Source organism: Lineus longissimus, chromosome 17, assembly GCF_910592395.1.
Source record: "Lineus longissimus chromosome 17, tnLinLong1.2, whole genome shotgun sequence".
Taxonomy (NCBI): domain Eukaryota; kingdom Metazoa; phylum Nemertea; class Pilidiophora; order Heteronemertea; family Lineidae; genus Lineus; species Lineus longissimus.
Window position 1 is genome coordinate 9,615,616 of NC_088324.1, and position 18,785 is coordinate 9,634,400.

The 18,785-nt window shown below is 42.5% G+C and overlaps 1 protein-coding gene across 1 annotated transcript; it reads left to right on the forward strand.

The window, feature by feature from the left end:
• The first annotated feature begins 422 nt into the window (after positions 1-422).
• Positions 423-18,419, forward strand: LOC135501051 (LIM/homeobox protein Awh-like). Its single transcript, XM_064792778.1, has 5 exons — positions 423-913; positions 6,383-6,564; positions 11,889-12,100; positions 15,125-15,409; positions 16,935-18,419. Exons 1-5 carry the CDS (start codon positions 803-805, stop codon positions 16,946-16,948), a joined length of 804 nt encoding a protein of 267 aa, XP_064648848.1. The 5' UTR covers positions 423-802; the 3' UTR covers positions 16,949-18,419.
• Positions 18,420-18,785: the final 366 nt, after the last annotated feature.

The following is an 18,785-nucleotide window of genomic DNA, read 5'->3' on the forward strand; positions in this document are numbered from 1 at the left end:
ACAAGATATGAAACATCATCATCAGATTGCCCTTACAATCAAACAACCAATTTGCAGAAATATCGCACGCGGCCTCGCGTCCCCCGGGGCCCTGATGACATTGTTTGACAAACAAGATAAACCTTGAAAAATACCCCAGCGTCCACAACAATGTCAACCTCAAAAATCACCCAACCATCGCCAATCAACCATGGATTTCTAATCCTCGATTTGTCAATTGGCCAATCATACGTCTCGTTAGGTTCGCCCCGCGGGGCTTGTATATCACGTGTCGCCAACTTCCAGTAGTCGGTGATTGTAACCTCGCATCTGATTGGCTAATTTATTCATTGGAAGATAATGGCACATGACATAATCAAATGGCTATCTCTGACTCTCGAACGCGCGTTTTAAACAATTTTCATGTCATCGTCAGACGCACGTGCACGTGGAGTGAAACTTGTTCTCGCAGACGACATTTGTTTTCATAAGGACATTACCACGGTTTGAGGAGTTTTCCTTTTTTGTGGCAAAAAGACAAATTTTGTGTTGACAAAGAACATTTTGCTTTCCATTTTCCCATTTTAAACTTGTAAAAACATAAACATAACAAAAGTTGCGCTACTTTGGCTTAGACTTTGGCCCATCTTGGATGCTGTGAATTCTTTCCGCGACTTTCTTGCGATTTTGTATCAAGAAACTTCAAAATCGCGGCAAAGTGATGTAGAACAAAAACCGGACTATTGCTGCTTATTTCCAAAGGACTAAGTCGCTGCCGCAAAAAGTTAATGATCTAAACTGCCAAAATTCGGCGGAAAGTCAGATGTCCGATTCTGTGATGTCTACCACCTCTGACGATATGGAGATGGACTTGGATGATGACACATACGGGGGCAACATGTCCGACGACTCTCTTCATTCTTTTATTATCAAGGTAAAGTTATTATTAGATATATAATTATTCCAACTTGGCGTGTTATTTGTTATATGTCATTTTGTCATTGGTTTTGAAACGATCTTTCATTTAGCAGAGTTCGTTTGGCGAATGCGGAAAGCGAAAAGGACCACTATCATAATGCACATCATAGTCTTTCATTTTCAAGTTAATCCATAACTCTTAATTTCTTATCGTGGCAAATGATGTTCGATACAAGTAAATCACGAGAATAGTTCGTTTTCATTCCCATAACGGGCTGATAGTGTTTTTCATCAGATATCAGCTTGCCTTGTCCTCTTTTATAGTATCAAATAGATAGATAATAAAAATACCTTTTTCTTCAATTTTACCGGCGCAATTGACTTACAATTGACTTAAAAACCTATGAACAAATGCGCGTTTAAACCCAAAACAAATGTCGCGTCAGTGCAGCCCATATTTGTGACAGATGCATTTTATCATAGTTGTTTAATATCACAATTAAATCCCTGTTACACACTGGGATATTCGCTTTAAGGTCGTTCGCATTAAATTCCGATGTGTACAAGAAAAGTAAAGCAGTCTGGAAAATCTTGATCTCAATTAAACAAGAACACTCAACCGCACGAATATGCATAAACTTTCATATGTCAATGTGTTTAGTTAGGTTGAAACATGTATTACAGTTAAGCTACAACGATGTTGAATAATGGCCAGTAAAGCTTAAGGAGGGTCCCATAGGTGATGTCTCCGATCTTAAGTTAATCCAGCATCCTATATTAAGGTCAGATTCCTTCCTGGCCGATGGTGATACGATCTTTAGACTCTCGATGCTGAAGCGATTTGACAGAGAGAAAGCTTAGTTCATGAATACATGTATGCCGAGATGAAACTGTGTTTTTCTTCAAACATAGCATTGGCAACTCCCTTTTAAAATATAACTCAAAACAGTTGATTAGTCTTTTCTCCGTACTACACGCATAATTTTCATCTCCGTCTTGAGAAGGGCTAAGACTGGCTCGTGTGATCAACGGAGCCGTTACAGAAAGGGTCCATCAGGATACATGTGCCAGTTTGTTACCAGCCGAAACCGTTGTAGTTATACCCAACTTACGGAGCAATGGACGTGAGCGACACACATCCCTCCCTTTTTGGACCAGGGTAAAAAATCACTACCAACGTGTCTCCGAAACATATAAAACATATACGTTGTATAACGGACAAGAGGATTTACTAACAAAATTCAATGCGGGGATTGGACCCCTTGTTTTTCTGTGGACCATAGCAGCAAAGGAGTCGATCTTTCTATGACTGGACAATGTACCCTACGACCCCCAAGAGGGTGAACCCTAAGTAGGATTTCAATTCTGCGGGGATTTTAAAAGTTGACTAGTGAAGCATGACTTAAGGGATGATGTGTTTTCCCAGAAGGAAAGTAAGTTTTTTCGCCATATTTCCGTCTTTATTCAAGATTTGGACAGAAATCCTAAGATGACGACATTTGCGGCTCATTTACGCAAATGAGCGCCTTTTTTCGAATATTGCTGTTAGCTCGTGTGACAATAGACCACATCATAAGAAGCAAAACCTTTTTTTGTTCAAAATTCTCAAATGATGACAACAATTTCTTGCTCATCTATCTAAGCTTGCTACAATCAGAATGTTTCAACAAACTTTATTTTCAACAAACGTAATTAAACTTTATCTGGTGTCTGTGCTATATAATCTAACTCTTAAATACAACTCTCCAAAAAGCAAACTTAATGATCACTCGGCTTGGGGGTCACAACAAGTTTTACAAATGAGAATAGGAAACTGCTATCCAAACACTTGTAAACAACGAAATTAAGAACCCTGACAGTCTGCGTTTGTTTTGACATGTTTTATCAAAACTATCTAATTAACTGGAGTGAAAATAAAAACAAATAACTAGCTTTTTCTTTTTGTTAATTATCGTTTTAATATTATTATTAGAACATGGTACACGTAATTCTTTTATATTGGTTTGTTGACGTAATTAATACTGTGAAAACACGGAGTCTATAGAATCTTCGTAGTCTATCACTCACTTCACTCAATCTATCACCCGGTGTCTTTTCTGCAAAAAGGGGATACCTTTTTGTGTTTATGGCCGCAGGGTATCTAAACCTTGCCAATAAAGACAGTCATCGGAGGACGCATAACATAATTAAGCATATTTCAATACGACTTTTACATATGATGTGATGTGAAAAGACTAAAATTCATGTATTACTGTCGTGTAGTATATCAAGAATATTCTGGCTTATATTAAAACGGACCTACATGTAGTACTATTATGTATATCAACACGGATTCGATATCATATATATCGTGGATTTGTACCATCAATATTAATTGTTATTACACGTATTTTCCCGTAAAAATATACACTTGCGTCACAATCCCTACACAACGGAAGAATTTAAAGATATGCACGACAATAATATTTAGGACATAATTATCTAAAAAGAAACGCAATGAATGTAGCATCTAAAATTCCCCATATATAAGTTGCACATAGCGCACATAAGTTGCAATATTGGTGACATAAGCAACGTCTATCACTCGGGTGCGATAGACTGTCATCAACAATGAAAGTGATCGCAGTCATTTGATGTCGACAACAAACACTCTAAGATGTGTGTTTTACAGTTAGACCGACATGATATGCGGAGATCATGAAAAATGTATTCAAAACTTCCCCTGTTTGATGGACCACGGGGAAATGGGTGGTGTACTCGACAGTTTGGTATAGGTCGCGTGCCGCTGTAATTTTTGGAAAGGTAATCAACTTTATCCATGTCACATTAGTTCCCCAGCAACCTGGGAAGGACTCTTGTCAGACAGCAGAACTTAACCCCTGCAGTCCGGCTACCAAAACGTCGGGAAAAATGTCAACATCGGAACTTCACTGTTGTTTTTTATGACCGGAACCGTATTGAGTCACTGGTCCATATGAACCTTATGTTACCAAACCGCAATGCTAACTGTTTTCCTCCAAAACACCATTGTTTACAAAATAATATAATCATATATTTATCCTATTATACAAAAGTAAATACGTGATCGGATTAATCGCCGATTAGTGCTGTTTATTTTTTGGCGACGATATAGGGCCTTAATCCTCCTGACAGAGCCTGGGCGCTGGCCAAACCAGGGTCGGCAGCTGTCACACGGACTCGGCACAAGTCTTCGCGGCGCTGCCAACGCCGGCAACAGTGACCGACCCACGGGCTGAGGGCGACCCCTGTCCTGTTATGGGGGATTAGGGGGTCTTAGCGGCTAATCTGTTACGATAGGGCGAGACGGTGACACCTGCTCTTGTGTCGTGGTAAAAGTGCATCTGGTCTGAGAAACACAGGGAAAGAGGTGGGTAGGAGTCTTCGTTGTTCGTCGTCATGTTCCGCTGTGGTGCCGTGCCGCTTCTCTGACGTTCCTATCACATGGTCTCCTACTTCCGGTCTGTTCATTAGGTTGTGGAATTTGTTCTCCGTTATTTCGTTTAGCATTCCGTCGCCTGGCAACTGAATTATTTCAGTCACCGTCGGAATCTGAGTAAAAATATTTTTTTGTTTGAAGAACGAGCTTTGAATTCTTTCGCATTTTAAACGAAACACCTCTTGATTGCATCAGTGATGTCGTCAGCGCAGGGTTGGGTCCAGGATTCTGAGCAGAGGAGGTGTGTGTGGGGGGGGGGGGGGGGAGGGTCTGAATGCACAGAAAAAGTAAATATCTCTAAGAGGCCAGCTTTAAAGGGTTGATCTACAACCAGTTAGTGTGATGTCATCATCAGGGAGAATAGATGGTCGGGGTTATCGCCCGGGCCGATCGCTCCGTGATAGCAGCGACATTCCGGCGGCGGGCCCGTCCGATCGCGAACCGCGTCGAAAAATAAATAACACCGCGTTCAAGATAAGGGCAATTATGTTCCATTTTGTGCCAATGTTGCAATTAAAATCTTGTCTTGGCTAGTGAAGCAGTAGTTACAGATACACGTGATGATAACACGACTAATGTCATAATTCAATTGGGTGTCTTGCCATGAGCAATGACGTATGATTGGTTTACAGATTTATGGGAGATCACGAGATTTTTTCTTTCGGTTGGGTCCCGGGAGGTAAATAACTTTTGGTGACATACACGCTGTGGAGAAGGGATTCTGAAATTCGAAACACGCAGAATCTAACCGCCACATTCACTGAACTGTACTATTGATATTCCATCGGCATCTCACACTCAAACGTGTTCCCAACCCTCCTTTATTCCGCAACATTAAATTACATCACCGCAAATAAAACACCAAATATAATTGTCTCAACAAAAATGACGCGAGACGCGCGGCGTTCTATCTCATCCACATCGAGGATAATTTGCATACATGTCTCTTCCGAGCCTTCTTATTGTTATAAGTTGATTTTCTCCATAATATATCGACAAACGCCGGGATCAAAAGACGGTATACCGGGGTCAACTTCTGACTCTGAGCTCATGAATTAGGCATATCACGATCGCCGAAGATATTCAATTGTCCAGACCCGCGCCGAATTCTTATGAGGGAGACATAACGCTATTTGTTCATAATGGCGGTTCAAATGGTCCCATTCTTCAGTTGCTTCCTGTATCTTAAATGAATCAGCATTTTTGAGATCTTGGGCGATCTTCACTCCCTCGTGTTGTGGGGGAATCGTCCCTGATGTTGGCTGCGCACGGCTAAATGAGCGTCAAGCAAACACTTTACGCAGCGGCCGGACTTGCCGCGGACACTTCAGCAATTTGCTCGGAAGGTTTCTACGGGGATGTCGAGGAGTTCGGGCGGGTCCTCGCGCGTGAAGGACACTTGGCACCGGTAAAGCCCGGGTAATCGACGTCCTTCTCTACCCCAGATGGGATAAGAGATCCTTGGTAAAGATTCCGCGCGCGTCTTCAAGATTGACATCTCTTGATTGACGTGGTGACTTCGATATTGAAGAAATTGTCGCGAATTTAAAATTGCTTTATGGAGTGATTGTTTGAATAAATGAACATTTGTGAAATGTGGTCTTTCCTGTCATTTTACATCTAGATAATGCGAGAAGGTGTTTAACCACTTAAACACTTTGATGAATTTTATCATTAAACGAAAAGAGAAAATCCGATTACATCACACCCGAGTTATCATGAACGGTCTTGCTTCAGCCCGCATTGATTCCGACAGACCAAACCTTTTATTTTTATCCGTCTGAACAAAAGATGAATTATATCTAAAGGTAATGCTTTGGCGGCCCGTGGAGTACATAACGGAGTCCCCGCATTACCGATTCCGTACGGGGCCGGCAACATTATTTTCGTTCAATTCAAACATCCTCACAACTTCTTTTATTTTTCAACTAATCGTTTTTCAGATAATATTTACAATGTAGGACTTGTGGCGATAATCGTCTACGAATTGACACAGGAAAGTAAAAAATATTTGTTTTCTCTTTTTAGCCCGATGGTGAGGTATGCTTTGCATGCGGTGATCTCATAACGGACCGATACTTGCTTCGGGTTAGTGGGCGTTCGTGGCACGTGGCCTGTTTACGGTGCTGTGTTTGTCAAAATATCCTCGACCGACAACACACGTGTTTTGTGAAAGAAGACAACGTTTACTGTAAAATAGACTATGCCAGGTAAGCAATGGAAAGTGATTGAAAGTTTTTTTGAAAAATGTTTCATATTTCTGGCGGATCAGTGCAATGATTTCCGTCCATCACACGCATTGTAAGTTGTTCCGTTCCGTTCCGTTCGGTTCTGTTCCGTTCGGTTCTGTTATCTCAGCGGAATACAATTCCCGTTCCGCTGAAGCGGACGGAAGCCGTATAGCCTGTTACGCATTGCAATCTGCTGAGACACGTTTTGTTTATAGGCTGTCTAGTCGGCGTACACTTGACTTAGCAACCTACACTACTCCTAGAATTCTTCCCCTTCGATATTCCACCTGCTCACCGAATACCACTTGAAATACTACCCAAGACATTACAAAGACTACAAGTCCCTTTCCCCTATTTCAGAAAATTCGTTAAATTAGAAGAGATACCCTTCAGGTGAAGTACATTCCTTTTTTTCTTTAACAAACTAACTTTAACCCTTATAGCGCTTTTCTCACTAACGCCATATAGGATTCATAACATTTCTCTTGGTCGTCCCTACCGTGAAATAACATGTCAACCAATCGAGGAGATGCAATTTGCGACAGTTGTTCCTTCTTTGGATGTTCATGGTTTTCTAAAACCGAACTGACTATATACATTGTATGATCGTGGATTTCGTCCCAATACCTGTGGTGTCCTCGTGCTGCCTCATAAACCAAGATGAGGATGGATGGCCCGGAGAGGTTTCCCATTAAAATCTTTGGAGCGGAAGCATAACTTTTTGATGCAACATTTTGATTAAGGGAGGTAGCACGAGTAATCGGAGAAGATGGTGGGGACCTGAAGACGTCAAAACTTTGTAATCAAATGTTCTTGTTTCTGATAACCATTTGTCTAACAGTCTGCACTTTAGCACACAGAAAATCAAACCCTGCGCCAAACATCAAGTGTGCTCATTTAGTATCAACTCTTCGGCCAAAGAGCGCAGCGTCTCGGTCCCGCCTGGCGTATAATTGAATCATATCCGATAATAGAGCGATTGAAGGGCGTCCGAGATCTCTGTTACAAGTCACATCATCGTCTGCCCCCCGGGGAAACGGCCCTGATTTCATTGCGCGCCCATGATTGAAAACGAAAATTCGGTTTGAAAAGCCTATCGTGTTGTGTGACCCCCTATTGGCCTACTCTCTAACACGTCACCCGAGAGAATAATCTCGTTACCGAGAGCAAGGATTTGATTTTCTCGCGTGATTTTATTAGGGGGTCGTGACTAACTTTATAGTTACACACAGAAATCACTCGGGTGAGTTTACCGTGCGAATTGTCGCCGTGAAAACCAAACACTGTGAAATATCGTTCAATAATAGTTACAATCTCGTGCGCGCGTGATCACGATCTTTCCCGCCAATTTGCGCAATCCGCTCCTATCTCGGCCAAACGAGAATTGTAACCCCGGGCAGAAGTGAATGTCCATCGACTTGTTAAATACAATTTCGTCACTGATTATGTGATATTTCCTCTTGGGGGTCAGTCGGAATCATTTCAAGCCAATTGACATGTTCCTTTGTTTCTGTTTGCATCGCTTGCAGAAGGTTGTGCCGGTCATAGAAAGTTTTAGATTGGACTCTGTGAGAAACGTGGCACTATCTTTCATCTTCTTCCTTTCTTACAGAAGAGGCTGTCGTGGACAAAATGCCCCTTTCCCTTCATATTCTGTCAAATAAAAAAAGTGTTGACTTGTAATCCAACTGAACTCTAAATTTCAAAGATTTTTCTGTAGAAGAAGGGGCACGCCCTCTTTGATCCGCCTACGGTAGGTGTATCCCAAAACTAAGAAAGGTTATCGAAGACTTTTTTCTGACAAAACCACTTTTTGTACGGTTATTACATCTCGGAACAACATAACATGTGAATAATTGAAAATCTGACCGCGGTAGGCGATGTTCAGAAACAAATAGATAAGAGGGAAGATTGCGCGGTAATCAGATCTGCAACATGAGATGAGGTGGTGATGCTGGTGAATTACTCCTGCGTCTTCAACAATGCTCTGTGTATCATAGCTATTACTTCAACATTGCCAATTTTACGGTTAGTTGATCGCCGCATGGCTGGAGTATCCTAGAAAGTATTCCAATCGAAGAAGGGTACACTTTCCAATCTATCTGTTGTAGATGATGTACTTCTTTCTCATGTCTAGTTAGTTTGCACTATATTCTACCTGAGTTTCACCCAGAAAATGGCAAGAAAATGTATTGTTAATCTGTGCATTCGGTGTGTGTAATTTTGACTCAAGTTCACCTGAATTCTCTGGAAATACGATTCGACATAAAAGAACAAATGCTGGCGTATAATATGTTTCGCATGAAGCGCATGGTTCGTGGCGATGAAGCTTTACATTACGTCATCCTATGATACACAAGTACGTAAATCGACATACGTGAAAAATCGACATCTGCACCTATAGCTGAAACGAAAAGAAAATGACAGTTAGAGCCAGTTTATTCAGTGTAAGCCTTTTCTGGTCTACTTGGCTTGACACGTACGTCAGGGCGACCGCCCCCAGCAGCACTGATGATTTTGTTTAATTTGTTGGGTATTAGTTAATACTTTTCGTTGTTGCCACTTTCGGCGGCATGATTCGAGGTGGTATTCGCATTAACTTACTGCAAACACCCCTCAGCAATGTGATGATAGTCTTGGAGAAAAAACTGTCCATGGTATGATAGTCTCATTATGGATAAGATAAGGAAAATAATCGCTTTCTTTGAGCAATCCTTTGTTCTGTTGGCGCATTTGATTGGCTCATTTGTCACTTCCGGTTGCTTTGCGCACGCGCAGTTTTTTACCCGACTTTCTCTTAAAAGGAAAGCTGAGAGCAATGAAATTGTTTTAAAGATATCTACACGCCAATTCAGCGTCGGACCCTTTGTTGCGACATTCTAACAGCGGCGTGTCGTATACAATGGACAACAAGTTACTGTCACAAAATCTGCAACCTCCACACAGGGGCGTTGCAGTCTCTCAATGTTATGTTATTGAGGTGGTCACTCTTAGCCAAAAACCGAACACTGACCTAAACTTGTCCAGTGGTACCAGATACTAAAGAGTTAACCAGCTTTCTCACAGCTCAGCAAATCCGGGACTACTGGTGCATGTATCCACCATAAAATTACTCCTCATTACCACGGTTACAATAAACAGGACGGAAGTTGTTAGCGGCCATTTTGGAATCCATCATGAAAGATACATGAGGCACCCCGACGTGTTTAGTCCGTGGATGCATCGCCAAGGTGATGGGAGAGGCGCCGGGGTGATGTGGCGGGGTGATGTAACCTGTGTAGCGGTCCGTATGTTTGATGTTACCTGGCGCCTCCGGGTGTGACATATGTATCCATTGGCAATGATGTTCATGGGATACTTACCTTATCATGAGGTGACAATAATGCTCTCATCAGCGTTATCACGGACTTACATGTATAGGCCACATGCGATAACTTGAATGTAGCTCATAAGGAATATGAAGCTTTGTATACAACTCTTCTCTAAGGTGGCAACTTATCTTTCTGTTTGCTTCCCCGGGTATAGTTGACACCAGAGGTGTATTGACGCAATCCTCTGGCCCGCCTTCTCCCTCACTTGGCGAGCCTTGTCGCTGCACTCGTATCGTCCGCGGACCAAGAAAAATTAAACTATAAGGCATAACCGCCTTTTCGACTCTGCATCTCAGTCGTACGGCTCTTCAAATACTCACTCGTAAGGCCTCGGGGTATGGCTACGAATCTTCCTATATTGACTCTACCAATTTCTCAAGAAAATTTATTTACTCATCTCAAAACACTCGTGAAATCGTAGGACAAACACTCATCCCGTTCAAGACGGGTTTACTAAAACATCACACACGGAGGCACAGCACGTTCCCTGGAACAAGAGGTAAGCGTAATTCAATTTGGCGTCTTTGGTAAACGGATGATTTTCGTCACTTTGGTATGCGGGTCGCGCGATGGGATGGCGTCTATTGTTTCATTAGGGCCGTTTAGACGACAGGCGAAAAGACCGCATTCGGATCGAATCTGGATGAATCCGGATTAAAACCACCCAAGGCGATGGTACCTTTTTAGTCCGGATGCAACCACATTGATCCGGATCTTTTTGCGTTTACACGACGAAAAATTAATCCGGATTCGGGACGCATCCGGATTTTTTCGCGTCGTCTAAACGGCCCTATAATGATGCCACACTCTGGATTTTCGCTTGAAGCATTCGTAGATGGTCTTTTCCGTTCTGTAGTGCTCATCTTTTCGTTACCTATCGGGTAAAATCTCTGGAGTTGTTTCTCCACATCTGCACGAGTGTATTGAGATGATAAATGTTTTTCTTGTTTTCTGATGCTATATTTTAAAGTTGCCACATTATGTTTATAGACACTCATTCCTCAACCTACAATGTAGATGATATTGCATCAACGTATCACGCACGATTCTTGCCCTGCCAGATCCCGGTGGTGGGACAAAAATTGAGACGAAAAAACCCAACCTAACAAAATACGCTTTTTCCTGCCTCGCATATTTATAAAATGAAATTCGTTCAAGATTTTTTTTGCAAGTTGCATTCCGAATACCTCCTCCTCCATCGTAGATGATATCAACATTCACATATCACAATTCTGGCCCTGCGCGTTCCTAGTATATCTTTTCAGTGGTTGAATAATTTGCTTATTTAATTCGTGACCTTGCTTCATTAGCGAGGCTTGTTCTTGGTTATTGTGAACCAGCCCCCAGAGTACTGCCCACAACGAGTCGACGCAACAGCCATGTAATAATGTTGGTGGGAAAAGGCCAGCATTACAATATAATTATGAAGAATGTCACATTTTTTGTTCCCCCTTATTTTTGCTTTGGTAGTGTCTGGTTCATGATAAACACAGGTCGAACTCTGGAGCGGTATCATTGTTACATGCTTTGTCTCTAAATGTCCATCTTGACCACCAAGGTTTTGGCAAGTTGCATTCCGAATACCTGATTTGTGATTAACACTGCCGTCTATCTTGACCACCAACGAGGGTTTTTGCATCCTAAAAATACCCCGGCTATATACATGTAAAGGGAGCACAAGACCATGGTGTTCATGATGCCGAATGTCTATCATTCAGTTTCTAAACCCAGCATTAAAAAAGCCTAGACGCCTTTTGCTAAGAAAATTAAAATATATTTGAAATTTGAAATTAAATTTGCGCTTTTAGCTCAATAATGTTAATACGCATCGACTACAAATTTCAACATTGCTGTACACCGATACGATGCGGTATATTGTATAGGTCAGTTTCATTACGTTCTAACATGTCGTTGTATGTTCTTTCTTTGCAGACAATTCGGGACAAAATGTGCAAAATGTTCACGGAGTATTCAATCAAACGATTGGGTGAGGAGAGCCAAGGACAATGTTTATCATTTGGCGTGTTTCGCTTGTGACAGTTGCAAGAGACAATTATCAACAGGGGAGGAATTCGCATTACAAGACAATAGAGTGCTTTGTAAAACACATTACGTTGAGTTAGCGGAAGGCGGAACGAATCGAGGTAAGTTTTGCGTAAAATGTGGATTTCTTTCGGTGAAATGGTACATTTATCTTCGTCGCGTCGGGAGACAAAAGATAGGGGTATAATATACCCCTTGTGTCATAAGCGAATCTGGCCAAGGTTTTGTGGCATCTCCTGTGACAAAAGCGTCCAATTAGTTACACGGTATACTTGGCTTGGTGAGAGGTACACCGGGCTAGGAAAACTGGAACCATCTCAATCACTAAAACCTGCATCATTGAGGCGACAAAAGTTAACAAAAAGTTCCTTTTCGCCGGCTCAGGGTCGTTAGAGTTATAGGAATGATGGTGGGTGTGGTCCGTTTATTTTATACTATCCAATTTGTTCAAATATCATCAGTCTCTTGGTGGATCAGAAACTCATCTGGCCAGTTTATCTCGGCTGACTGCGGGCATCCTGACTCTCATGCGTTTGCGTCACCTCTATCGAGCTCCACAAACTCAAAACATTGCGGGTCAAGATGACTGCGGAAAGACCATCAATATTCTTGTAAGGTGACCTAAAATTTAAAAAATAATAAAAAAATCCATTGCCTGAATGTGAAGACACAAAAACCAATACTAATACTTATGGCTGCTCACTTTATTTGTAGGACCCATCTCCAGCCGGCGTGGACATGACCACAATAGACGGGGCCACCAGTCAGCGTTGGAGATGGGACCCGCAAACCAAGGAAAACAGCAAAATGACCAGTGACGTAAGAGTCATAATGTAGTGATTGAGGGATTAGTGTTGGTTAACCAGAGTCTTGACTCTGGGTAAACCAATAGTGACTCGGGAAAACATTTGTAAGCTTAAACGTTGCACCGATACGCTGCGTCGCATACTAAAGCTTAAAACAGATATTCAACGAGTTCACGGCAAATCGATTCCGTGATATTTTGTGTTTTTTAGAATTTTCCTCCATTGTGATTTGCTAAATAGTTACCAGCTACGACTCCTTTAAAATCGTCTTCCGTGTAACTCCCACTCTGACGTCATCTCCGCCAGCACGTGCTCGGCTGCCCGAATCGCGCGTCGTTAATCAATGACGAACTTGTCGATGGCCAGATAGCAAAAGTGAATTTGATGAAGACAATATTCAAAACCCAATATTAAGCATCAACAATGGCGTAGAAGAAATTCTATTAGTGTCCTGTATTGGCCACATGGGAAAGATAACTCAACGTCATAGCCGACTTCTGCTGCGAGGCGGAGAATTCAATTATTGGGTCTAAACTCATCCCGAGGAGTCATACGGGTCCTCTTGGCACTGGATGATGCATTGAGGGAATTGGCGAGATCGCCACTGGGGGCGGGATTTGTATCGTCTGCTTCTTGGCTCCAAGTGTTTGGCCACAAGCACTGACAAAGTATCGAAGAACTGAGAGTTTAGTCAATTTTCTGTTTGTCGTGGCAAATGTCGTGATTTATTCGCTGAGTCATTCATGGTCACAAGGAGGCTGTCGTCGTCTGCTCGAGATCTATGGCGTACCCCGCTTGTTATCACCCGCCCCCACCCGAAAACCATTGCTTCAGTGTACGCAAAACTCTTCTCGTTAGTTTTTGATATCACGAAGGTTGTAAAATATTTTCAATTCCATAAGGTTCTCGGGCTGTTTCGGAGGGCGTTGTGCCTAGGAGTGTCATCGGAACCTTCACTGCGACAATCCCGACTTCTTCTTTCCGGTGTTCGCTTCGTAGTATCAATCCTAAAAACATGATTAGCCAGATTATGGGAAGTGAGATAACTAAAAATCGCATCTGATCTCGGAGAATGTGTTATATCGCCGTCGTAAATTACAACACTAAATCAGATCCAGCCACAGTACCTCGGGCGTGTGCTTGGCAGTCCCGTCACGTGCCGTAGCAATCAAAGAGGATCCACTCGAGGTAGAAACAATCACGTGACATGCGCCTTAGGTTATTATAAAATCCCTTACCGAGTTTTGTCGTTGTCGTCGGTTGGTAATCACAAATATACCAGTGCAATATCTCAGACAATGCGCATTCGCTCCATCAGTTACGAAAAGAAAACGCTTCAGACACAAGCAATATTGAGATTATCGTCCCAATTATCCTCACAAGCCGTTCCGTATTTTATAGTTTAACTCATTATCACAGCATAAAATTGGACTATTAGTCGGAACGGAGTTTTTCATTGGCGACAACATACATTTCCGCTTTTCGTCCGCGTGAGAATTGCGCTGGCTATTTACTGGGAAGATTGAGGTTTAACAAATGCTAGATACGCGAAAATGGGATAATCTTCGGAAATTATTCCACCAGATGACAAATATACAACGTTTCTGCGACAATTTCGTCGCGAATCTCCGCCAAATTGTGACAATGACTTCCTACTATTAAGTTCTTATGTACATTATTGCTACGGTCTTAGCTCTTCAGATCTTGGCTAATCCTGTCCTTTGGCTCCCGGCGATGCGGTCACAATGGGCGATGGAAACTGGGATATCTGACCCGAGGCATTTTCCCTGGCTATTGATAGATGAATCTTGGTTTGACCCTGCCGGCCATTCGCGCATAGAATGCTAGTACTCGGTTAGCGTCACGAAAAATACCATCCAGGCCTACCTTGGGTACTGCGTCATTCGACTTTCTACAGGCTAATTGGTGCAAAACTGATGTAAGCTAGAATGGAAACGTCCATACCATGGTCAAACATACCATGTGTATCAACTTTACTGTTTGTCGCATTCAATGGGAGTCTCCTTCCAACCTACGCAGCCTTGATCTTCTCACAGTTCTCCATCGCGTTCGCTCCTCGGGCAGTCAGCCCTGTTCGTCGGATGTACTTCCACCTTGTGTCCGTACACAGTTGATCCTGCTATTTGGCCAGATTCGTTGTCCGTCCTGTAGCGCATGGCTCGCTCGTTGCCTTGATCATCGGTCCCATATGTTGCAAATCTTGAGCTTCTCATTCGAACAAATCTGCCGTCGCTGAATACGTTCTGAGCAAAATCATCTCACTACATTTTTGTCTGAAATACTTCTCCTTTCTTTCAGAACAGGATAGCGCAGCCAGAAACAAAGCCAAAAGAGTTAGGACAACATTTACTGATGAACAATTACAGGTGCTTCAAGCTAATTTCCAACTTGATTCGAATCCGGACGGCCAGGATTTAGAACGAATAGCTCAAATTACGGGATTAAGTAAACGCGTGACGCAAGTCTGGTTTCAAAACTCACGGGCGAGGCAGAAGAAACACCAACAACAAACTACCCCGGGGGACCCCAATGGGATGGACAGCAGTCACGGGATGCAGTCGTCGCCGACGAGTAGTCCTGCGGGTGAGTCTTGCGCGGTCGTCTTATTCCGTGGATGAATTGCAGTTATCAGCTCTTACCTGAAACTGTAACTTTGCTTCTTGAAAACCGATTATTTTTCATTCAGAAGAATTGCGAAATGTTGCCTTGACAATTCAGAGACACGGTTTTTTTGCGGCCATCTTAAAATGGCTAGCCTAGTATTTTGATAGCTTTTTCAAATGTTGTATGCTTTGAACGAATATCAAATGAATATTTTACCTGATTCACGATACCAGGGTTTTTCTAAATCCCTTCTCCGATGAATGTAGAATGTAGTTGGCCCGTGTCAACACAGGCGACTTCAACTGCGCCGCAAGCTCTTCGGCGACAACCTATAATTATTGCCAAATGGCGGGCCTCTCCCCGCACTAACGAACCGAGCATGCCGATACTTTGGCTACACTATCATTTGGAAAATTTGCCCGGAAAATTACAATGCTAGCATACAAGCTTCGCCTGTGATATCTGCCTAATCATTTTGCTCCAAGTGGCATGCCTGTATGACGCGTCGGACATTTCCCAGGGGTACCCCCTCGCGATAATTAAAAGGTATGTCCCTAGACAAGGGCTGTTACAGAATATTTTGCTTGGTTAATGAGAGGGACGTCTCTACAGTTAAAGCTGATGATAATGACTGTTATTTTCTCGGCATTATGATTGTTAGTGCGCATGGCTAGTTTGATAGTGACGTCATCGCTTGAAACGTGCGCGGTGCTGAGGGACTGGACTTACAACATGCTATTCTGGCTGCGCGTTGATTAAGATCTCTCAATACTATAACACCATTTTAGAAATGTGAACAAAAATATTTCTTGACATAATTTGGGTCGACCTGCACGTCAAAGGGTTCAATAGGGAGGTTTTTGGAAAGTTCCCGAAATTCCAACGTAAATGATTTCGCGTTGGTGTTTGCGGACTTTGCAAAAAACACCCTAATGTTTTAGCAGCAACCCGTGTAAATAACTAACTATACATTACCAAATTCACAAACATGAAAAACTTGAAATACCAAACCCAGGAAGACTACATATATATATCTTAGATAATTCATGACAAACGTATTAACCTCCTTTCCCAGGGGGCGCTCACTGTCCGACCAGGGTTAGTGGAGGAAATAACCCCGAGCGATAACATCTCTGAGAGGCTGCATCTCTTGACTGACTGTACCCAGGGGCCTTGTAGGCACGGATTAACTGGCTTAAGATGACCGTTTGTTTCAGTCAATATTTCGGGTGGCTATAACCGGCTTTAGGATGTCCGATTTTGGCGATATGGCATATATTCATGTTAACCCTTTGAGACCCCAGTATAGCAGTGGTGTCGGTCGAACGTCTCCAAGCGCATACGTCTCAACATATGTTTTTCGAGCTGCGGAGGAGTGCATTCGAGATGCTGCTGGTGTGTAATGAGGGTAAATCGCAGTTTGTCAAGTCCAGTAAAAATGCCACCCCTCCGCATTTCTGTCCCAGGAATAAAAATACATTTGCCTAAACCTTTGTCTTTGCAGGGTCACCTTGGTAGTTTTTCTTCATCTTCATCATTACCTCGCCAACAACCATATCAGCGCACGGATGTCAGAGTGAAGAAGACGTTGTGCGATATGTTGGGTTTTCGTACGAAAATGGCTTGCTAGGAGGACCGTGACCTCTCCAGACAGGACCCTTAAAAAACTACGCTAGCCATCTCCAACACCACCTGCAGCGACGCATAGTGGCGATTTGGTATATGATCCTTTGTCCCACTAAATATTCGGGTCTCTTTGTCCCTGGCGGTGTTTGCACGTGTATGATGTCATCAACAAGCCACAAACACTTCAGAAGCAAAATTATTTCATCGGGAGGGGATAAAGGATCCAAATTGAAATTACTTCTGGTTGCCAAGTTTTTTCTTTTCTTATTCTTCTGGCACACTGATGTTGCAAAGCCTGCAGACGGAGTCGAGATATGTAATTCGGGACGTTTCGAAACGTCTCTCGTGTCCTTTACCGGTGTCCGAGCAAAATGGGTTCTTATTTCAATCATTTGACATATATTAGCCTCGTGGTCTTCGAGTGGCCCTGGACTTCAATGACATCAACACCAGAGCGAAATGAAATATTTTGAGAAAATGGCGTGTTCAATATTTTAGTACATTCTCATGTCAGGGACTACCATGACGCCGACATAAACTTTTGTACAGAAAAAATATCAAAATGAATTTTGTAAATTGTTAATTGTAAATAATTATTTATGGATAAATATGGTTATAGTTGTTGTTAAATGTGACGTCATCACTGTCAGCGGTTTATTTCATCAGAGTTTATTTCATTTTCGGTCATGCGCCGAGTTGTGTCGTTCCCACTGTATAAGGTGTTGAAGGAAATTGGGTCCCCAAGAGAATGTCTAGGGCACATCGCTCAGGCCTACTTTGGCCTCTTTTATGATATTGGCCTCTATACAATGTTTCACAACTCTTCTGTAGAACTATACACTGAGAAAATCACGGATTGATGTTCGCTTCTCCGGCCCTGTAAGCGGACAAGAACCGCCGATTCCTTCAGGATGATAGAACCAGAACTCAAGACTGACGATACTGTGATGTAAATTTGGTTTTCTACTGGTAGAAAAGTAAACTATGTTGTTGATATATATATCCGTGTTGCGTGTTTATTAAGAATTAAGTTTCACATTCCTCTCGCGAACAAGGAAGTACATGTTCTTTATACTCGACACTCCTAAATCAGGAAGAGATCAGAGAAGATTATTCATACCATTGGCTGACAAAATGCATCCGCCTACATCGTAATTCACCTATTGTTGGGCCTCTCCGTTAGGTGTGCACATTCAGGCCCGGAATTCATCTCATTCAGGCCATGCACGGATGAAGCAACATCCTTGTTAAGGTTGATCCGGGTGACTGTCATATAAAAGCACAGCTCAGTTGATTGATAAAGAGGACCGTTTTCATTGCATGATATGTCAATCCAGAAGGGGGGTATTCGATGAAAGTAGTACCCTTACGCGGAGAGTTAATGTAAAGAGCGAGAGTGAGACAGCTTGGCCCTGGTGAGTAGGCGTTTTCAACTCCATCAACAGATCACTGAATCAATTACCAAGACAACACATTGTAGGATTGCATAATAAGAAGCAGATTTCGCCACCCTTACGAAGAGCTACGAACGACGAAGTACTAATAAAGCTTATATTATGGAGATCTGACGCAACTTCGCCATCTGGAATATCTTGTAGACACTATGGGCGTCAACCACGAGTTTTTCCACGGAACCAAACAGTCTCGCCTTGGTCTGTCATCAAATCTATCTGCTACTTGCATCATTCTTGCTTATTGTCTCATAAAACAAATGAAACAAGAATCAATG

Bases quoted from the DNA above. Each gene is read 5' to 3' on its own strand.
- LOC135501051 (XM_064792778.1), top strand. From the start codon at position 803: ATGTCCGATTCTGTGATGTCTACCACCTCTGACGATATGGAGATGGAC. The intron at 914-6,382 runs GTAAAGTTATTA...TTCTCTTTTTAG, and splicing joins TTCATTCTTTTATTATCAAG to CCCGATGGTGAGGTATGCTT. The intron at 6,565-11,888 runs GTAAGCAATGGA...CTTTCTTTGCAG, and splicing joins TGTAAAATAGACTATGCCAG to ACAATTCGGGACAAAATGTG.